The sequence below is a fragment of the Dysidea avara genome, chromosome 15 (assembly GCF_963678975.1).
Source record: "Dysidea avara chromosome 15, odDysAvar1.4, whole genome shotgun sequence".
NCBI classification, from domain to species: Eukaryota; Metazoa; Porifera; class Demospongiae; order Dictyoceratida; family Dysideidae; genus Dysidea; species Dysidea avara.
In genome coordinates, this window is record NC_089286.1 from 13,461,079 (window position 1) to 13,485,228 (window position 24,150).

Sequence of the window (24,150 nt, forward strand, 5' to 3'; positions counted from 1 at the left end):
AAGAAAATACTCCAAATCAAGTAAAGGGTTAGCTAAAGCCTTTTAAGAACTAGTTACATTTTACCACTGTTTCTGAGGTGCAAGTGACATTTGCGCCATGCTGTGCTATTAAAATGATAGTCAGCCTTCTTAGCATAACATATATATGTGTGTACGTGATTGATAACAGCAATAATGAAATTAGAGGCAGTGGGTAAAAAGGAGTGTGGCAGGATGAGAAACAATAATCAAGTTTGCCTGACCTTTAGACTTGCCTACAAGGCTAAAAACCATTTCAACCATGTTGTTGTGCTACCTCTGAAACCAGATGTCAAGTAAACTCACCTAAGGTATACTATTTTCAAAATTATGGTGTTACAGATTTGCTATGGTTTTGTATTGTTAATGCATACAGTATGTTATTGCAATTCCATGTATTTCATAATTCATTAATTACCACATAGCTAGGTTGCTAAGGAAGTGTATCCTGAACAAACCGCTTTAAACTACAAACAATGCTCAGCACTATCTTCTTAACTGTTTTATGGTTTGCCTAATGCATTTTCTTATAAAAATTCTTTTCACAAAGCTCTAAGTCTGCTTCATTCATGTATAAGAGGGACATCCCCCAAAGGATACGCAATTTCTGGTAGCCTAGCAGGGCCCCAGTTGCTATTTATCAGTCATCACAACACCCATATAACCTAATAGGAGAGCTGCTCATCTCATGCTATATTTAGAACACAAACACACACACACACACTGCTCGAAGATTCTTAGTTTACTAATTTGTTAAGCTGCTTTGCTGTAGTTGTACCCAGTTGTATTGATAGTAAAATATCAGTAAATTTAAGTATATGGAACATATTGTTTTACTAGGTTTTAAACTCTCAGTAAAACATCAGTGAATGTGGGTTTACTGAAAAACTACTAAAATAAAATAATTACCTGTTCCATATACTGGGGATATATACCACTCTAGTAAACTAAGAAACTTCAAGCAGTGACAACTACACACACACACACACATGCGTGCACACACTGCGCACACACACATGCGCGCACGCGGTGCACACACACGCACACACACACACAAATATGGCACACACATACATATGGCGCACACACACACACAAATATGGCACACACATACATATGGCGCACACACACACACACACACACACATGGCACACACACATGGCACACACACACACACATGGCACATTCACACATGGCACACACACACACACACATGGCACACACACATGGCACACACACACATGGCACACACACAGACACAGACACACACACACACACACACACACACACACACACACACACACATACACACACACACACACACACACACACACACACACACACACATGGCACACACACACACACATATGGCGTGCACACACACGCACACACACATACATTATAAAAGTAATGCATTAAACTTGCCTTAATTTTGGCTTGGCTGAAACATTGATGCATACAGAACAGCTACTTTGTGATGTTAAATTCAAGAAAATTCTTTGAGTTTCTTTATAGTATTCAGATGTCCATCGATTGTCACACAAGGCTAGGGATGAGTCTATTTTGCTTTTTTTCTCACCTATTTTTCTTTCCAGCAATTCTTTTTTTACCTACCTATTTTGCTCAATATTTTGCTTGTCAACAATCTATTTTGCTCCATAGTTGGTGTACAATGTAATAATAATAATTACATGTAATAATCAATAAGCACTGTTTACATACACTATGGTGTTTAGATATTAGTGATTGTATCTTAGCATGATTGATGCCTCCATATAATCCTTTAGTGAATTTCCTTGTAGGTCACCAAATCCTGAATTCAATAGTGAGAACACCCTTTCTGCAGCAGCCGAGGAGGGCTGTATGGTCAAGACCTTCTTTACAGCATTTGACCATAAAGGCAAATCAGTTGCATTGAGCTTCCACCATTCCAGAGCAGCAAGTTCATCACTAATACCATCCGCCTTAGCTACATAAGAAGGAAGTTCAGCCTTCAAATTTTCAAGCTCGTCATCCTTAAAGAAGGGAACAACCTGCAATGCATTTACATGAGAAACATCTGGCTTAAGCATTACTATCTTGTGCGGATTGAAAACTCTCACAGCCTTAAAAACTAAAATTTGCTCCTTTAAGGAAGAATCTAGCAGTTCTTGAAAGTAATCTAGAGCTGGTTGCATACAGCTTCGAGCATAGCTGCGATGCCTCTGCTGTGCAGTTGATTGAGTAGTGATACTGCGAATAACAGCTTCAGTGTTTGGAGTATGAGCTGCCCTGACTGCTGCAACAACAGTCTGTACTATTTCATAAGCTGTGAAACTCAGTGGCCCATCTCCTTCAAGGTTATATGTAGCCTTAACAAACACCTCCCCCCAATCAATAACAGCAGCAAGCTCAAGCTTTAAGTGTTCAAGCTTTTCACGGTCAGTTAAAATAGCTAGTAACTTTGGACGAGATGCAGGGCCTAAGTCTGTATTTTCACTTAGGAATGGTTCGATATCACCAAACTGGAGCATTATTTGCTTAAAAATTTCCCATTTGCTCCACCACCTGGTAGCACTATACGATGCCATTGCCTTTCCTGTTTGTTGTTTCCATAGAAATTTGGCTTTAATGCTATGTGAAAAAAGTGCTAGCCAATTACCAATAAACTCAGTCAGGGTTGGTACTTTGAAGTGCTCTCCAACACGATCAAAAGCATGGCTGAAGCATCCAATATCTATTACATTAGGGTAAACAATCTTCAATGTCCTCATTGCTACACTGTTAACAGATGCTCTATCTCGCATAGCAGCAATAAGATGGCTGGAAGAAATGCTGTAGAACACTGAAAGCACTTGTACCAATTCATGTGCAATTTCTTCCCCAGTGAGAGATTTTGAAAGCAGTTGGATGGCTAGAAGCTGCTGTTGAATTTCAAAACAATCATTTACAAAGCGCACTAAGACTGCTAATGCCTCTCCACTATGAGAGGTACCATCAAAAATGACACTCAAGAACTGACCCTGGAGTGATTGCTTAATACGTGCCTTTTCTTCTTCTAAAATAAAAGGAATAAGGTCAAACATAAATCTGCGATCTGTAAGGCGATAGCCTGTCTCCTCAAAAAGACTACGAAACTGGTCAACCTTACTTAGTGGTACACCCGCTTGAAGAAATGTTTTGACCACTTTGACTCGGAAAACCTGCTGTTGTTCCGGAAGAGTCTCACCTCGCCCATGAGCTTCTGCATTATACCTTTGCAGAGATTGTGCAATGTCTGAGTCTTTAACATTCCTTTGTTGCAGCTTTTTCTTTCCATTAGCATGTTTAGTAGACTTTAAGTGATACTCAATACTGCTCTTTTTGAGGGGTAACTCTTCCCGGCATCCTTGGCAAAAAAGCTTTCCAGTAGCTACAGTAAAGGGTTCCTTGGAATATTCGGTTACTCTTTGCTGGGGCTTGATCGTTTTTGGGTTGCTCTGCGAATTCGAATGTAATGCTCTCTTCCTGCCAGCTGGTGGATTTTTGGCAATTTTTCTCTTACGAGAGAAGTCAGATGCACTTGGTGCCTTTAGCACACTAAGCAAGGACACTCCACTAGACGTTGGCGTCGTTGAGTTGCTGGCACTTCCGGTAGAACGAGTCCTCGAAGTTGTACTAGTCGAAGTTGTTGTAACATCTGACTCGCGAGACGATTCACGGTCATCATCATTACTAACAATGCTAAGACTGTCATCTACTTCACTAACATCGCTTTCAGCACTTGAACTGTAGTCAATGCGTTCTATCACATCCATTGTAGACACTATTTCACACGTGATTATTCGCTAACATGTATTGTGGGTTCGCCTTCGGGTCAAAGTTCAGCTAGAGCCATACTCATTTAACGTACGAGTGTTAAATGTAGCTATGGTAAGTTGTTACTTGTGTTAGTTATGCAGTTACATTCACACTGTCTGAAACAGATCTGAGATTAACAAATTTTGCTTATTTTGCGCCTATTTTGCTCGATTTTGCTCCTATTTTGCTCGATTTTGCTCCTATTTTGCCAGCATTTTGCTTGTTGCTCTTGTATTCCTATTATTCCAATAATTTTGCTGGCGAAATCGACGCATCCCTACACAAGGCTTCATCATAAAGGGGCATTTCAAGATTTTTACGAAGTGCAAATATGTGACGACAAGGTAACATCATTGATTTTCTGAACAAACAGTCACAATCTTCTGTGCTGACATTCTTTATATCTTCAGTTGTTTCCACTGTGTAGATTCCCTGACATTTTGTTAAAGTTTTTTACTTTTTGTATTAGGCTAAGTTGCTTGGTCACATAGGCAGAGGCATATGAAGTCAATAGTTCAGAGTACTGTGTTTCTGGTGAATTCTTGCTAAACAAAGAAACTTTCACTTTTTGAAAGTTGATTGCTGCTTTGTGATCACGTTCTAGTCGTAATGAAGAGAGAGTGAGAAAAAAGTTATCAAAAAAGTCTTTGAGAGAACTATGGTGCTTAATCACTTGCTTCAATTTTGCATTCAGACTTTCTAAGCGATTGTTGGTGGTATTCAAGAAGCTTCCTGCAGCAGCTTTGTAATGTAATACCCATTCATTTCTTATGCAATGCCAGTTAGATTCAAAATAGTCAAAAACTTCCTTGGTTGTATTATCTTTTAGCTCTGAATAAAAAGTATTGTAGTCTTCTTCTGAAGATGCATAAGCCAACTTTTGTAAGAATTCCAGGGTTGTATTTCTTTGTTCAGATATAATTCTACGTTTCTCACAAGTAATCTCTCTGCGAAATGTCCGCAGAACATGAAAGAGACTAATTAAAATTTGTGCATTGGGTAGAGCTTCCTTAATAATATTGCGCTCGTTAATATCTTTATCCGCCATGACCACTCTTGTTCTGTGCCAGTCTGGATTTCTTTTTTAAAATGTTTCAATCATCCAGTTTATACTTTCTTTATCTTCCCACATTAATATGCATCCAAAAACCACTTCACTTTGACCATTAGAATCTTCCGCCAACATCAAGTAAGTTGGCACTCCTATTTGCAGCAGTTTATAGGTAGCATCTATAAAGACTATCTCAGGGTATGATTTGAAAGACTGCATCATCTGTACATCTTGAAAAAACAATCCTTTGAAATTCTTTAGTTCATCACTGAAAATATCTTCATTAGACCCTGTGAAGTACATTTTTTGAGTTTTACTTGCATATTATATCAATAGATATTCATATAAAACTATTTATATTATGCATTCTACAGTTGAGTGTTTTACTATTGAACAACATGAAAGAATCAATTGCAACATCACTGAGCCCATCTATTTAAAGAGGAAATGAAACATGTGCTATTGTTTATCTATCACTGAAATTGTCAAAATAATATCATATCATTAAGAACCATATTTAGGATGGTCAATGGTAAGGGGAGACGAGATTAGATGAAAAGAGGAGGGAAGGCAAAGAATCCTCTAGTAAAATGTAAGGTACTAGTGTACCATACTATTTGCAAACTTGTTCTCAGTAAAAAACAAGTAGTCATATTGACAATACAGTCTTTTCAAACTACATGGTTGTGTTTCTATTTTCCCATGCAATAATTATTGCAATAATAGCATTACACGTAACAATTTTATTTTTGTCCAACTCTACTGTGGCATGCCAAAAGGCACCCGTCTAGATAAAGCAATGTCCAGTAGTAAAAAGATTAAGCCTGCAGTGTTAGCCATTATTGATTTATGCTTGTCTGAAGGGATCAAGCAGTAATTCAGTCAGTCAGTTAGCAGAAACTTCCACTGTTAAATAAAATTCCATGGCAACCAGTTCTGAAGATATTTTTGGGATTGATTTTACCTGACCAATATTACCAAGACATCATGAAGGAATTGGAAGACTGTTTTTTTTTGTGAAAAGGTGCAAAATGCAGTGATCCCTAACACACGATATCCCCTATCGTGTGTCGTGCGGCCCAAGAAGCTGGCGCGCCACACCGTGAGTATATTGACAGGAAGAAAAAAACGTCATTTTCACACATTTGTATCTCGGTGATACCTCATCCGATTGGAACCAAATTTGCTGCAGAGTTGCCCGCCAGCTAGGGGAGTCTACAGTCCAAATTTGAAGGAAATCACTCAAGCGATTTCCGAGATACGAGTGGCCCAAGTTTCATTTTTTTTCTTCGTTTTTTTTTCTTCTTCGTCTTTTCGCACACTTGCAAAAATTGCTATAACAAGCAAACGCGTACTCCGATCGCCTTGAAATTTGGCACACAGAAAGGGAGTCCAACGGCAAATCCTAGCATCAACTTTGGTACAAATCCGATGAATGGTTCAGGAGTTATGACCAATTATTCGCGTAAAACAAGATCGATTTGTTGTCACGCCTACAGGGTAAACCGCTTCATGGAATGAGTTGAAAATTGCTATGTAGATGGAGTAACCATCGTAGGAGTGCCTTTTGGTGGTTTGAAAGGAATCGAGATAAAGACCACGGAGATATGACACAAAACCCAACCTGTGTCACAATTACGCGATCGATTTTTAGGAATAAAAAAGTACTAGTTTTCATGCCTACTAGGCAAACCGCTTAGAGCAATGAGCTGAAAATCGGTGTATAGCTGGAAAAAGTACTTGCAGTAGTACAGAAGAATCGGATTACAAACCACTGAGTTATGATTCGAAAGCCAACTCCGTGTAGCAAATGCGAGATCGAGATACTCTAATAGAACAGTCACCCTAATAGAGCATTCGGCTAATTTATTTACTCCATTATAGAATTTTATTACATCACAAGTTATTCTGTAGGGAGTTCAGCTGCAAACAGTTAATCTTATAGACAGTTCAGCAAGAAGACAGAGTTAAGCAAATATATCACTATAGAGATTCAGAACATTACAAGTCACACTGAAGAAAGTTCACCTATAAACAAGTCATGTACTGTGTAGAGAATTCAGCTACAATTAAGTCACTCTCTAGAGAATTCAGCTACACAGAATTCAGCTACACACAAGTCACTGTGGAGAGAGTTCAGCTACAAACAAATTACCCTTTAGAGTGATCAGCAATGAACAAATCAACACAAATCTACCTGTAGAGAGATAAGCTAGAAACAAATCATCCTGTAGAGAGTTCAGCTACAAAAAATCACCCTGTAGAGACATCAGCTAGAAACTAGACACAATGTAAGGAGTTCAGCTACAAGCAATCACCCTGTAGAGAGTTCAGCTAAAACAAATCAACCTGCAGAGAGATCAGCTACAAACAAATCACCTTATAGAGAGTTCAGCTACAAACAAATTACCCTGTAGAGAGATCGGCTGCAAACAAATCAACCTGCAGAGAGATCAGCTACACACAAATCAACTTGTAGAGAGATCAGCTACAAACAAATCACCCTGTAGAGAGATCAGCTACAAACTACACACAATGTAAGGAGTTCAGCTACAAATAAATCACCCTGTAGAGAGTTCAGCTAAAACAAATCAACCTGCAGAGAGATCAGCTACAAACAAATCACCTTATAGACATTTCAGCTACTAACAAATTACCTTGTAGAGAGATCGGCTACAAACAAATCAACCTGCAGAGAGATCAGCTACAAACTAGACACAATGTAAGGAGTTCAGCTACAAGCAAATCACCCTGTAGAGAGTTCAGCTACAAACAAACCAACCTGTAGAGAGTTCAGCTAGAAACAAATCACCCCATAGAGAGATCAGCTGGACGAAGTCACCTTGTAGAGAGTTCAGCTACAAAGGAACCATCATGTAGAGAGTTCAGCTGCAAACAAATCACCCTGTAGAGAGTTCAGCTACAAAAAAAATCACTCTGTAGAGAGTTCAGCTAGACGAAGTCACCTTATAGAGAGTTCAGCTACAAAGAAACCATCATGTAGAGAGTTCAGCTACAAACAAACCACCATGTAGAGAGTTTAGCTGCAAACAAATCGCCTGTAGAGAGTTCAGCTAGAAACAAATCACCCTGTAGAGAGACCAGCTAGAAGAGGTCACCTTGTAGAGAGTTCAGCTACAAAGAAACCATCCTGTATATAGTTCAGCTACATTTCAAGTCACCCAGTAGAGAGATCAACTGCAAAAAAATATCCTGTGGGGAATAATGGGCATGTAATAAATATATGTATATAATTTGTATAATTACTAATAAAAACAATTGAAGCATTAAAAATCTTCTTTAAGTTCTTTTCTTCTTCCTGTGGTAAAGAAAAAAACACATGGGTTAAAAAAGCCCCAAAGCCAGCCATAGGCCGGCTTTGCAGTATACAAATACAAAAAGAAGTGATATCTAATCAAAAACAGCCAAGCTGTAAAAAAAGGTGGCGGCCAAGAAATGGCTGTGATGGTAGGTTAATGGCTACATTTTAATAACTACAATTCAGGTGAATTTTGTGCCGCTTGGTCTTGGCAACAAATTCACCTGAATTGTCGTTATTAAAATGTAACCATTAACCTACCATCACAGCCATTTCTTGGCCGCCACCTTGGATTTCACATCTTTTTTCACCATGGCCTTTTTGGGGGCCGCACCTTTTTTTACAGCTTGGCTGTTTTTGATTAGATTATAGTATACTACTGCACTGTGTGATACGTATATGATGCGTATACAATATTTGTGAGATTGTACACCTACAGGTACATGCATTTGTGACCAGGTCTATGACAATAGGGCATATGGGCATAGTTATTTTTCAAAAACACTTTAACTCATAAATTTATGTCATTTTGCTATACCCTACTTTATAATACTAGCCATATAATGGAAATGTTCCATTTTAGTACAGAGATTGATCTACCCTATTTTAGCATGCTAGTGATTTTTGCTGGCCTGGTCACATTAAATTTATATGCATACCAAACTTTTCCAGTACATCCTTGACAACATAATCTAGATCATTGTAATGAGAATCATTAGAGGCTTTGGAGTAAATATTTGACAAATCTTTAAGTAGAATGACCTTTCCTGTTTTAGCTATCATGTTTTGCTGCACTTTCTTCCTTGTTGGCACTTAAATTTAGCAGGTGAGCTGCTTCCTGTCTTCTATCGATTGGCAATCTCCTTTGATTTGGGTAGTTTATAAAATTCCTATATATATTTTAGAGCAACTTTAATTAGCAGTATACAGTACATATACATGTAGAAAACATAATAACCTTATTTTTAACATCTTTTGTGGACATCACTTTATGCAAAGCTACTACTTTTACTACAGAGAGACCATGCATCATTGGGATGTTTAAAATCACACAAATACAAACACTTCGGACTCATATAACTATACGTACACAGGCATGGTAAGGAAACTACAAAAAACCAGCACATAAACATTACAAGGACATGACATAACCAGGTTATAATCAAGTGTTCCATTCAGGGCAATCGCACAAAATAATATGTTGTGAAGAACTGATAGCTTTCTGAGCAGCTTTGCTCAAGGTGGAAATAGAGTTGCTACAGACTAGTTGTAGCTTGCAGAGCTCTGTTGAAGTGAGTAAGAAAATGGCCCAAGCAGCCTATTTCAATTGTTGACTATGGAGTGCTATAGCTCAAATGATCCAGCTTTGAAAGAAATTATTGATAGTCAGGTTTACTATAAGCCTTGTTTATGCACTGCAACTTATTTATTATGCAACACATTGGTACTTATTATTTACAACTATAAATTGTAGCATACATATTCTAATACTGCTGATTTTACATCCTAGGCAATCCAGCTGTGCTGCCTGCCTAGTAATCAATAATAGAAATAAAGCGTTTTGGCTATACAGTAATGTATTTAGCGTGTTGTGGTATTATTTATTAATGTGTCGATAAGCACCAGCAATTGTGAACTGATTGTAACGAAAGTAAAATAATTGCACTCAGGCACTGAGATAGCTATGATTGTTTTGTGTAAAGCATCACAGTGTAGTTGGTTCACACTTTATAATACCCATGGCCGATTAAAATCATCGTGATAGCTGGTGTATAAAGAAATGGCTAGCTAACTAGCCAAATTGGCCTTTGTCATCGAAAGTTGGTACAGTGTTCACACTGGCAACTTTAATTATAAAGATTCTTATCTGCACAAGTGCAAGTGTGGACATGACAAAGGTATAAACATTGTACAAACTTAATAATATAATATACAACACACAAGACAATTTCAGTAAAACTTTTGGCTAGCTGTGAGCATGTAGCTGGTTAAAAATATCAACAGGTTGTAAGTAAATATAAACATGTGAACTTTCACAAAATAAGATGATCTACAAGCCACCACAAGGTTAAAAAAACTAGAGTGATACTTTTGGATCGAAACTTAAAAATTTTTGAAAATTTTAACCTCATGCATGATCACTACTGTCAGCACTACACATGTACATGCTTTCTGTATGATGATGTCTTAGCTGCATACTATCAACATAATAAATTGTCCTTTTGATAACATCAACTGACCTTTGAGACGTCATGATTGTGCTCTAAATTAACACTTTGTATTTCCAGAGAAGTTCCTTGTTTGTCTGCTAATAGAGAGATGTGCATTAGACAGTTCTTCTTGTAGGTCCTTTTGTAAAAAGTATGTATCATAGTCATAACATTTAGGTCTTACAGTATTAGAATATATATATATATATATATATATATATACAGGGGAGGATCTAGGATTTATAAAAGTGGGGGGGGGGGCTAACTCAAGGTATTAACCTCTTGGGTAGAGGTGTGCAAAGCACACTTCCCCTAGGGGGGTCTGGAGGCATGCCCCCCCAGGAAATTTTTGAAAAATAGATGCTAAAATACTGCAATTTGGAGACATTTCCACATAAAATTCATAATATTTCTGCCTTTAGATATTTTATATACTGCCTTTAGATTATAGGTATAGCTATCTGAAGCATTTTGTTAACGGAGAAGTTTGGGTAGGTACAGACAACCAAGTACATGATGCACCCTATCACAATTACACAACACTGAATAGGTGCATGGTAGAATAATAATGTTGAAAGTGGAAAATTTTCAAGATTGAATCTGAGAGCATTTTCAATGGAAATTGTCTACTTGAATTAAGTATTGCCATACATATTAACTACACAAGTAGATGAATGAAGCCCTTTAAACAGACCAATGTACTTCATTGTATGTATAGGTGCAGGCAGATTTGGAAAAATTCCATAACAGAACCAACTATATTCCAGTGTATGTTCTATTAGAGTAGTTAGTTGACTGCTCTATTAGAGTATCTCGATCTTGCACACCTCCAATGCTGATCCGGGTCCTTGTTGCATAACCTTTAGCATAAATCCACTGATATATAATACCTTGGAAAGATGTTTATAAGGTGGTTTATGAGTATTTGTATTATTAGTCGTCATATAATTATGCTAAGACAAAATTTCATTATAATACTCAGCATATTGATCAAGTAAAGCCTAAAAGTGAAGGGAGCGGGGATCCACCCCTGATATATATATGAATATATATTTGTAGAAATCACAACAAAATGTGGTAGTAGTAGAATTATTGTCTTCATATGAATCATACAGTAGGGTATAGTAAGTAGTTAGTTAAATAGGAAATGTTTGAAATTTTATAGAAAGGGTTTGGAGTCATTCTGAATGGGCTTGTCAATGAATAACCAATACTGCCAAGCTGTTGGGAAGAAAATGTGAGATTATTTATGATGAAAAAAATTGAAGACACGAAGAATTTAAGGAACAGTAACAAGCAGAAAACTGGTAGCTACATTGGTTCAAATCTAACTCATGTGTTTTTCAAAGTGTCTTGTGCTCACAAACTTAGGGTTTAACTACAAAGTAAATTGACACAAATAGAGTGAAAATTGTATTAATAGTTTAAATGGCTTCTATAATGTGATACATGTTGAAACAAAGAATAAGCCTATCAGTTAGAGAGATAGTTGCCTAATGTATCTGCATTCAGTCCTATAAAGCAAAGTGAACATACAAACTTTAGTCCTATTCTGTTACTACATAATTATAGTTTGTTCAGGTTTCATATCATACAATATGGTAATACTTTATAATAGGGATGATGAATGATGAACATTGGGTTTTCTTGCCCAACAATATTATTACACCAAAATCAGCCTCACATTTCCTTCCTAACAAAGTGGCTGTATTTGTTAGGAAATGTCATCAGAGTGACTTCAAACCCTCTATGAAATTTTTATTTAACCAATTTCTACTATCCAACTAACAATTAAGCAAAGCATATTTTGACTATGGATAGGACTGTGGACTTGATATTTGTATACTATTTTGTAGTAGTACTATTACATCAGCATTACTAGATACTATAAAATAAACTTCTAGCTATTTATTATCTAATTGCAATTCTGAGGCTACTGTAAAGTGGTCTATTGAACCTCAAAATTATTGTAATTAAGGTATACTGTGCAATATAAGGTTTACTATTATAACTTTACATCTAAAGAACTTTTGATTGGTGTTGCAATTAAATAATGTTGTCTGAACATACGATGCATACTGCTGCTTAATGTAATGTGTGCACCATCAGTTTCTGTCACTATAATTTCTTCCATTTTAGGAGCTGCCTCTACAGCCACCCCTAGCTTACTGAGAGCAGTGGTGTATCCAGCCCTTCATGAGTACCTGGGCTGACTGGGACTTTCAGTTGTCACCCTGGTGTGGCTATGTCACTCAATTTGAGCTATAGCTAAGATGGGCCTGGACACCAAATATTAATTGTCATGAAATTTTGATTGGTTATACGTAATACAAGTTAAATTTCTTCCCTGCTACAAAGGTACAGCTGCTCAAAGAAACTGAATCCACTGTATCATTGCTGAAATCAATTGTACCTTGACTATTCCCTGGATCCATATTTATTAGACCTAGTTAATCAACTACTGACTGGCTGCAGGCAGTGGAATAATGAAGATTGGCCACATTATCCCATGCATTGTCCATGTCATGCCACATGTTAATAACTGTTTATAGCTTATACCATTTAATCAGCATCTAAGAATGCTGAATCACTCCTGTTAATGGATAGTCAGAGACAGATATTTAAGCTGATGATAACCAGATGACCTTTCTCATAACACTATAACAAATCAGCAGTGTTGTGATGATAACTCATAATATTATTTGGACAACATGTATACATAAATTACAGGAGTTTCAGGGGCTACACTCAGGGGTATACATGAGTTATACTATGTATTAACTGGAGCCTTAGCAAGGCATTACATACAAAAAAAACACACACACACTCACAAATACACAACAAAACACAAAGATAAGTCCAGCAGTTCGGTTCATTGATGTCCCATGATGTCGACAGTCTAGAATTCAAAAAGTATGAACAAGAGGTTGCAACTTTATAGGTGCTTGCTCAGATCGAGCGGACAGACCTTTTTGGTAGATGGCAAATTTCACTTAATTTAGATACTGTAGCTGGCATTTAATGGCCTAAACATTTAACTTCACTAGTCACAAGCTCAACAGATAGCATAGTACGTTGAAGGTCTTACAACAGAGGACCATAGCAATCTTGTTTCCTGTGGCTGGCAGCAGTAAAATGATGCTTAGTAGCTATTTGTAACAACTGAGAGCTCTAGTAATATGATGGAATCAGAGGAAATCAAAACTGCTTAATGGTGATGAGAGATACTTTGTGGACTAACACTATTAGCTATATTGTGCAGCCATATCAAACCACAATCAGCAAAATTTAATATGTTTAGTCAGTGTGTGTAAGTCTTCGATCTCAAACCGTACAGAAGCCATGCAAATCCAGCTATAGAAGTGCAACATTTAAGTTCAGCCTGCCGAGTGACGACGCAAGGTCGCGGATCTGGACACTCTCCTATTCGCTATCATCTTGAGTTCCTCGGTGAGCCAGCCGTGATGTACTGATAATTATAGACTCGGCAGTGACTAGTATAGCGATATCTAAAAGTCGGAACTCTCTCCTGATCAATAGCTATGTATATAATGCCATGCCTGTTTTTCTTTAGACCCAGCTCTGTATTGGTAAACCAGCTGAGTTACTGAGCTATACCAAACCAGACAGGCGACAGCTAAGGAAACAACTACTACTATATCTACTGACTACTCGATTGCCTGAAAATCAGCCCGGACTGAGCCGCCGGCCACAGACAAGGATCACCGTACCGAATAGCTACGTAGCAACCAAGGCTGCACTTCACCATGGTTTCCCAGAGCGAGGGAAGTTGTGAGTCAAGCTTCAGTTCAACCCCAGGATTGATTGAAGAAGGCCAAGAGTGTATTGCTAACCCTTACCAGTATTGCGATCGGCCAGCTTCGTTTGGCTTTGAAAAGAAGGGTAAGTTCTAACCTAAAAGTGATTTCGGGATGGAACTCATTAGCTATGTGGAGGCAGGTCATCTCACCGGGTACTACTGCGATGTAACTCATGAGATCTCTGGAGAAACCAGGTAGGTACATCAAGGCACTTCTCGTTATGACCACACACCTCTTAACGTTAGCTATCAAATTAGTTGCATGTTTCTGACTCTAAGCCTTCTCACAGGTCCCTAGTGGGATAGAATTCACAGAATAGAACAAAGAATGTATATACTTTTTTGGGCTCATTTGTAACCAGTTGCTTAGTTCAAGCTAGCTATGTAACTTGGTAATTTTAAAGCTGAAAACCAGGTGACATGCAGCTATACCTGGATTTATTAATTTATTTTTTGCACACTGCTATAATTATTATTATTAACACTATATGTTAGCTGTTGGTTTTTGACCACATATAATAGTCTCACTTGATGTGGCCAGACCTCTATTTCTAGCAGAGGGGCTTATGGATTATGCCCATGCTAAAAAGGCACAAGTACTTATAATTTCTAATTGATAAGCTCCTGCACTGAATCTGGCCTTGCGAGACTAAGCATAACTATAATGTGACTGTTTCAGACTTATCTAAAGGCTCTCTACAACACTATGGACAGAAGACTACTGAAGGTGTATGAGATATTATTTCACCTTGCATCTAGCAAGACTGTTCAGTTACTGCAACCCTTTATAGTTTTGTGCATAGGTCGTGTAATGTTCAATCACAAAAAATTAACAAGGGTTGCAATTTGTATTATCATTGTATGATTGGATGTGGTTACTGCATACATTATAAGTCTGCATTATTTTTGGCTTATAGGAATACATGGATTTATTACATTCCGTTTATATACAGGAGGTGCTACTTTACAACTGCAGCTGTACACAAGAGAATAGAATTTATAACACAGCTGAATACTACCTTTGGTAGTGGTGGCCTTATCTGTTCCTTCACAGAGTTTGATCTTGCCCAATTCATCCAGTGGAAATGTAAAATATTTCATCACAACAATGGTGTAGAGGCTAAGAAAGGGACATTGAAGCTTGGTATGCAGCCATGTGGAAAAATATGGGTCTTTTCTGACAAAATGTTTATTGATGTCAATGGACTCATTATAGTATCTCATCATTACGTGTGGCTATCTAGAGGTACCCGTGCTTCCATTATGTCACAAAAAGAGGTGTCATTAGATGATATCACTTGCAGCATAAAGGAGCCATGCTGTCAGTTACACCATTCAAACAGCTTTTACTGAAGCTTAATAATTGCTTAAAACACAATTATCTAAGCTCTATTCTACTAATGGGAGGAGCAGTAATGGCATTTCATTACACATCTTTACAAGAAATTTTTGGATCATGCCCTCAGGTAAGAATTATGTGTGTTTAAAGTGCAGACATAGGTACTAATAATATACTGAGGAGAGGGTGGAACAGAGTACAGAGCCTCTATAAAAATATTTCAGTGATTCTCTCAATACTCTCTAGGTGAAGATTGTTTGAATCACATTTTTTTTATGATCTCGTTGATCTGTTAGTGTGTGATCATAACATTTCCATGTTCTGTTAGTGTCTACATTTTGCTTACAGCAATTCCCTTGATTCAGCTTTGTACTGCATTGGACACTCTCCTCTCTATTTGTATTGACTCTTGATGCTATGGTAAAGCATGCAAAATTGCTGCAAAACAATATTTAGCATCTAGTTATAAAATCCCTTGCCAAAGTATTAAGCATCATGCTCTTGAGTTAATCATCTAATATGTAAGTACCATAATACTTACATGTAGTTATGTACGTATATCATACAATACAATAGTACTGTATAGTAGGGACGGTGAAGGTGTGGGCGCGGCCCATGATAAAATATCCAAAAAACCTGCCTCGATTCTCCTCACAATGACATGAAAGCAGCAAGGCAACGCACCAGAGTGAAGTATGCTGTGGATGTAAGTATATGATATACCCTAGAACTATACAGTAATTGTTGTTGGTGTTGTTTTAGAAATCTGGTATCCACATGCAAGTTTTTAGGTCTGCTGCAAAGCATTTGCCAGTTGTCTCTAAACATGAAGGCACAAGTCAAATAACAGAAAATAGAAAAGCTGGTATGTAAACACTTCCTGCAATAATTGTATGTGTCTGTTCATGGTTATCATGCAGGTGTCAAAAGGACAAGATGTGATTGTGTCGGATGTGCAAGAAAGGATTGTGAGGATTGCAGTCATTGTAAAGATATGAAGAAATACGGTGGACCGGGTATAAAAGAGAAACGTTGCATTCACCGCCAATGTGAACGCCAATGTGAAAGGTCATGTGTTCCAACAAGTAAAGGTACAGTACAGAAGTCACTATTTTCATTACTGTATGATTTCATAATCCTTGTAGGTGACAAGTCAGTGGACAATCTACCTAAGGTTAGTCTAGAATACATCAACATACTGTAATTGTTATATTTTGCCAATAGCAAGAACTACAGCGTATGGATAAATTCCTAAGTAAAGTTAACAGGAGAGTGGTAGCCATGCAGCCTGGTGGCAATTGTTACTATAGAACCATTTCTTATCAACTATTTGGAATTCAGGAACAACACCACACAGTACGTGGTGTTATTTCAAAGATGGTAAACCTAAACAAACACATCTTTGCAACCTTTCTTGATCCAACAGAAAATATCAAGGAGCACTGTACCACTTTAGACATCCCAGGTACTTGGGCTACTCAGGTTGAAGTGGTAGCAACTGTTACAATATTTAGAGCTCCTGTGTATTTTTTTATGGCAAGGCCAGGTTGTGTACCCAGTTGGAATGTGATCCATTCACTAAGTGAATCGAAATGGGACCTACAATATCCAGTGTTGCCAGAGCTAGATAAATCCATTTGTTTACTAAAACCCAACCACTTTGAATTATTATACTATGAAAACTCTCATTATGATGCCATTGTATCATGCATCAGTGGAAAAGTGTGTCATCGCACACCAATGCTATCAGGTGATCACAGTGAATTGATTGACTTAACTGATTAGATCTATACTGACTGATGCATAACAAAACTCACTGTGTGCTTTATACTGTACTTCATATTGAATGTATTTCTTCTAACAAAAGTTTAAACCTTAACTATATAGAAATATTTACCAGATTGTCAATACATAGATCCTGTCAATTGGACCTGTGAAGCCTCGTTAATAGGGCTACCTTTTGGACCCACAATAAGTGGCCCTATTACTAAAAACTTCATTAATCCAGCCATAAACAAAGTGGCCTTATTATCAAGGTTTTCAACAAATCAAAACCTGGCTATAGTTGCTGTAACAGCTAATAGGTATTCTACAGGTGTCATCGTATACTACAGGTTTCATCATAACACACAGATAGGATTATGAGGCACAATGGCTGCTAAAGCATGAAGCACACTGCTAAAACTATTAACATAGCTTTTGGCAGGTACTCAGGAGCTGTGACACCTTGACTGTCTGTTCAGCTGGCCCCTTTATTAAGAGAATATTGTGTTAGTTTTACCAGTTTGGTCCTGCAGTATGTGGCCACTGGCCTTATTAACAAGGTGGACCTATTAACGAAAATTAAATCAATGGATCTGGAATAGTGTGGAAGATACATCTGGACTTTCTGGACCTGGCCACTATAACAATGTGGCCTTATTACTGAGGTGGCCATTAAGTGAGGTTTCACTGTATAATAATCAAGACCATGTTGGGATTTGATACCAGTTCAAACAAAGCAACTAACTCTTAGCAAACAGCAAGCAACTATAGTACAAAGCACATACAAATAGTAACAGTTATAATAATAACACTTCACACCTGCAGCTGGCTGTTCAAAAAAATGTTCAAAAAAAAAAAAAGGATTACCAAATGCATGAAAACTTACAAGTAATAACCAGACTGTACAATTGCTAAAAGGTGTGTCCAAAATGAAATTAGGTTAGGTAATCCTAAGGCTGCAGCACATGTTGCTGTCAGACCTTCAGTGCTGATCACTGTAAAACATTAATAATAATAAAATAATATACAATATAGCTTGTCACACATACGTACAGTGTACAAAACTAGAAGGGTATTTACTACTCCATTAGAGAGACTGAAAGGTAATTCTGGTGTAATAACTATATTCCGTGTATGAGAATGAAGATCATATGTATGGTTGTACAGTCACACATATGATTAGTCACCACCATTGTAGACCACCTATAAAAAAGATGCAGGCATATACAGTAAATGCAACCACACTACGAATTTCGAATGAAATTGCAAGATGATTATGTATGTAAATTTCTGTTCAGCAAAATCTGTCTAAATTGGCTATTGTTATTCCTGAATGGAGTACTGTTCCCTGACATGGGTTGTATATGTACCAACAAATTACTTTTGAATGCGAATTACCATATGTACAGTACGATAGTTGAGCATATTGATAAACATACAATGTGTTCTTTACCATGCACCAGTGAAGGTTATTCATCAATAGTAGATGGAGCTTCCATCTACAGGTGTACACGTTACACAACATTATGTAATAACGTATTGGGTACCGTGTGACACATGTAGATGTTGCAGTGCTGAGTGAGCTGTCCAACATTTTCTCAAGAAATATAGCTACACATGCAAAGAGAATGTATCGTAAGAGATAAGTGTGTTTGTTTTCAGCAAGGCTATTCATCATGAACTGGGTCATTCATCAAGTGCCCAAAATAAACCCATGCTATCAAGCAAGAAGGCTGTTCAAGCTTAGAAATGGTAAAAACAATTATAATTTTACTGCAACGTAAACAAACACAAACTCACATTTGCTTTCATGCTTCAGAAGTAAAACAAAGATATTCTTACTCTCCATGGAGAGGAAAATTCATTGGTACATTAGATATTTCAATTCGAGTTTTCCTTCACTATTTACTGAAATAATTAAAATGTGCACAAAATTATTTATGTAGCATGTAGCATTTATCTCAAAAATACAATTATGGAAAAGTCTGGGATTCACTCAGAGGGTCACGTTTAGCCATGCTACACATAACAAGGCATTACTTTCAGCATTTTATTCTTATTTGTACAGTTGCCTCAGTTATTTAAAACCACCTATCTTGAGTATGCCCTATAAAGTACTACATGCTTTTTCATACTACTACTATGGACTATTATAGAGTCATCTGAACACTTAAGTGTTCCTAACTTCCTGGAGTTTGAGTTCCCATTATACAAATACATAAAAAATACATACAAAACCTCAAACCCACAAGCCAAGAACACTCTGCCACACATGTTACTCTCGAGACAGCTGTATTTGTGAATGGCCCAGCAATAAATGTCTAAGCAGTAATCCACGACATGAATTTATAGTTTGGTGAGAATCACTAGTTAGTTTGGTATCTAGTGACATCACAGGCATGCGTACAATCAACATTGTGTACATTATTAATTATATAACAACAAATTCAGAAGTGTTGCACCATCACTTTATGTTATATGTCTTTCTACAGGGGTAGACTACTCTCCTCAGTAAACCACTACATATAATATGGGTCCCCATAATAATACATGTTATATGGAAAGTATTAGCACTAGCTAGCACTATCGGGAACCACCAGCTAGAGTACAATTAAGTGGTCTTGATAATATGCTATGTTTGGGAATTAATCACTACAATAGAGTGATCTAAGGTAAAAAAGTACCTTCCACCACTTTAAGACTACCCTATACAAAGACCACCACTTTACAAAGACCACATTGTAATAGAGGACATGTTTTCAAACAAAATAGCAAAAACGTTGATGGTGAACGACTGTCAGTAAATCCCATGTAAAATTAGGGGTAGTGAAAACTAATCAGCCTTTTACTTATCATGGTGATATGTGAGCTGCTTATCTTGCCAGCTATACTGTTTTCTAGATAGATAAGATCTACTGCTCCTGCCATAGGCCACAACACATTTGTTCACCATTGTGAACGCGTGAAAAAATCACGTTTTCATTATCAGTTATAGTCTATAGTGAATATGTCAAGTAGTTCGACTCCATCATACTCACTAAGCAAGGTTGCGTTCTAGCCTACAGCTATGACCCGACATTTCCTAGAATTTCATCAGGTAGTCGGTATATCTGCCACCACCATCAAACTCTTGACTAGCCAAAATTCTCCCTTGACCTTAGCAGCTTTCCTAATGTGAATTGTGACTTGCACCTTTCAATTGTGGTTTTCATATTGGGATCCCTTTCATATTTTCATCCTTGATTGTTGATTTATATACTGTAGCAAAAATTGCCTTGACCTGTGACTTTCACGCAGTTGCGATCTACCTACTATACAGTGATTGCACTTCCCCTTCCCTCTTAACTGTACACAAAATTAATACTGCCATGCTGTCAGTACATTCAACTGAAGACGGCAAACTGGCCATTACATCGTGTGGGTACCCCCATTACACCTAATACTTGTGTGTTGTGCGTATCCACTTACAAGGTAAATACTCTTCCATCTCGAGTCTGGATCACTGACCGAAGTCCAACACAGGCCGAGGTGGCTGAGGTAAAACCATAACCACAGACATTAACAAATGTGCACTCTAATGACTAGGCGCTTATAAAGTAAAGTTATTATTTTGAGGCGCCACATCCCAAGTGGGGTGTACCCGGTGAATATAGCGTTACCCGATTGGGGTCTCGGTCGTATGGAACGCCGTTTGTAACAAAAATATACCTGACTCCAGCTACCTTATTATCGCCAATAATAAAACACCATCCTTATTATCGCCGATAATAAGACCTCGCCTTATTATCGCCGATAATAAGACCTCACCTTATTATCGCCGATGATAAGACTACAGCTTTATTATCGCCGATGATAAGACTACAGCTTATTGTCGCCGATGATAAGGACTCTAACTTATTATCGCCGATAATAAGACAGCGCTTATTTTCCTAGGATATAATTAAGACAGCGCTTAAATTATGTCCTCAGGCGTGTATATAGTTCTATTAGCTTTTATTATTAATAATAATGTTAGCTAGCCAAGTCATGGCTGCTTCAGTGAATCATGGCATCATCAGTGACCAGCTGCAGTATGGAGTTGAACAAGGTCGTAGGCAGACACCAGCTGATCTAGTCAAAAATGATTATTTCGAGGGGCAAATTTTTCGAGGTTGAGCATTGTTGCTAAAAACTTTTTTCACGGATTTTCAAACACTCTCAAAATGTATTAGCTATATGGAGGTCTAGAATAAACTTCTCGCTGATAACTACCCCCATGCAAAACCGCGAAAACTACTGATTTTCCCCTCAAAGTATTTGGTACAATACCTAACACATGCATCATACGCAATTATCGAAATCATCAATGTTTATTAACAGATCATGTTATAAATGGTAGCTACATAACACACATGCAAAAATCATTAAAGTAATATACACAGCGTCCTGGCTACAACTGGTGTACTGACAGTCAACAAGCATTCATGTCCCAAGCACAGTTATCGATCAGCTAAAACTGATGGCATTGAACTCTTTCTCAAACTCAAGATAGCTGAGATAGGTTGAAGGCAGTTCCAATTCACACCCACATGTATGGGCAGTAGGTCGCCAGGCGAATCCTGATAAGCTGTTAAAGCCAACAGTTGTATGTTGACCAATCAACACTAAACTCCCTGTGGTATACCTCAAGAAACACCTAGCCTCTTCATTCTTCATGTTCCCAACATAAAGCTCTAAATAGCCAAAAACAGTTGCTTGGGTAGAATTCTCCTCAATGGGTTCATCTAGTATAGCCAAAACCTTTTCTGGAGTCGCACTAAGTGAATCATACAGAGAATATAGTTCCTCAACAGTGAAACTATCCCAAAACTGCTTCTCATTAGAAGGGACTCCACAGCCAATGCTAGCCATTTGCATGCAGACATGGAATAAGCAGGTTTGATCCTTAAAAAAAGTGGAAATAAGCAAATGCAGAAAACATATCATGACACACTCCACCACAGTCTATTGCCTGCTCATTTGCAAATTGAATTTTGAGAGGAAACTCTTTAAACACTTTATCTTTGCTCAAAAGTTCCATGGTATCTCGAAACACTTCTTTTCATCGTATCACATGAGCAGTCAGAATTGGAGGTGTCACTGGACAAATTTGGTTCACAAACTCCAAACGTTTGTCTTCCGCTACAACATACAAAGCTATATAGTAACATTTTGTAAATTAATACCATATCACATACCTCTCTCAATAATTTTTCTGTCTTCTGGGAAGAGTTCAATGCCATTTTAGCTGATGATGACTATGCTTGGGACATGAATGCTCTTTGACTGTCAGTACACCAGTTGTCAAGTCATTAGGTCTAAGTCCCTGAAATTAGGTTAGGTAATCCTAAGGCTGCAGCACATGTTGCTGTCAGACCTTCAGTGCTGGTCACTGTAAAGTGCTAACAATAATAAATAAAAATAATAATAAACATTGATAATTTTGGATAGTTGCATATGATGCATGTGTTAGGTACTGTACCAAATACTTTGAGGGGAAAATCAGTAGTTTTCGCGGTTTTGCATGGGGATAGTTATCAGCGAGAAGTTTATTCTAGACCTCCATATAGCTAATACATTTTGGGAGTGTTTGCAAATCCGTGAAAAAAGTTTTTAGCAACAATGCTCAACCTCGAAAAATTTGCCCCTCGAAATAAACATTTTTGACTAGATCAGCTGGTGTCTGCCTACGACCTTGGTCAACTCCATACTGCAGCTGGTCACTGATGATGCCATGATTCACTGAAGCAGCCATGACTTGCCTAGCTAACATTATTATTAATAATAAAAGCTAATAGAACTATATACGCGCCCGAGGACATAATTTAAGCGCTGTCTTAATTATATCCTAGGAAAATAAGCGCTGTCTTATTATCGGCGATAATAAGTTAGAGTCCTTATCATCGGCGACAATAAGCTGTAGTCTTATCATCGGCGATAATAAAGCTGTAGTCTTATCATCGGCGATAATAAGGTGAGGTCTTATTATCGGCGATAATAAGTGTTATTATCGGCGATAATAAGGATGGTGTTTTATTATTGGCGATAATAAGGTAGCTGGAGTCAGGTATATTTTTGTTACAAACGGCGTTCCATACGGTCGGGCGTACGGTCGCACGAGACTAGTTTCCTTGTGACAGTTGGGTCGGCTGCTCGCTTGGTTAGTTTATAAGGAAGTGTTCTTTGGTAGATGGGAGACGCACGCGGCCGGACTTTCGAACCACAGTAGATTCGGACCGGAAGTTCCACTATGGTTAGTTTAACTATAGATAACAGCAGTGTTGGGCAAGTTACTTTGTAAAAGTAACTAGTTACATATTACATATTACTTGCAACAGAACTATTTAGTTACAGTTACATATTACCCATAAAATAAAGTAACTGTAATAATATTACATATTATATTACTTTGTGTCCATAGCCTTAAGCTGTCACGTGTGAAACTACCACCTTATCACGTGACATGATTGCGTTGTTGGACAATGTGCAAACCTTGGTTATAAGTAAGAAGCTAGTGAATAAGCTTCATTCAGTAGGCCTCGTTACTTCGTTGTGGTTAGGCGGGGGCTATAACTAATAACACTTGTAAAAGACAAACACAATTAGCATGTTACAACTATTAATTCCTTCCCTATCATACTACAAAGATAACAAAAAGGAGAGCAGAGTGAGGGCTAGCCAAACATAAAATAAGCTGAAAAAAAAATTCAGAGCCATCCAGCCTCAGGATAGCTCTTGGGAAAACCTGGTGGATTCTTTTTTTTTTTTTTCCACTCAGGAAAAAACCAAAAA

The 24,150-nt window shown here is 37.7% G+C and overlaps 1 protein-coding gene and 1 long non-coding RNA gene across 2 annotated transcripts; one reads left to right on the plus strand and one right to left on the minus strand.

The window, feature by feature from the left end:
• The first annotated feature begins 16,637 nt into the window (after positions 1-16,637).
• Positions 16,638-17,406, plus strand: LOC136246081 (uncharacterized). Its single transcript, XM_066037525.1, has 3 exons — positions 16,638-16,667; positions 16,722-16,750; positions 16,801-17,406. Exon 3 carries the CDS (start codon positions 16,816-16,818, stop codon positions 17,359-17,361), a length of 546 nt encoding a protein of 181 aa, XP_065893597.1. The 5' UTR covers positions 16,638-16,667; positions 16,722-16,750; positions 16,801-16,815; the 3' UTR covers positions 17,362-17,406.
• Positions 17,407-21,670: 4,264 nt separating this feature from the next.
• Positions 21,671-22,795, minus strand: LOC136246145 (uncharacterized). The gene is made up of 2 exons (XR_010696259.1): positions 22,557-22,795; positions 21,671-22,500 (listed from the first exon to the last, which is right to left on the minus strand). It is a non-coding gene; the product is annotated as an uncharacterized lncRNA (long non-coding RNA).
• Positions 22,796-24,150: the final 1,355 nt, after the last annotated feature.

Bases quoted from the DNA above. Each gene is read 5' to 3' on its own strand.
- LOC136246081 (XM_066037525.1), top strand. From the start codon at position 16,816: ATGGATAAATTCCTAAGTAAAGTTAACAGGAGAGTGGTAGCCATGCAG.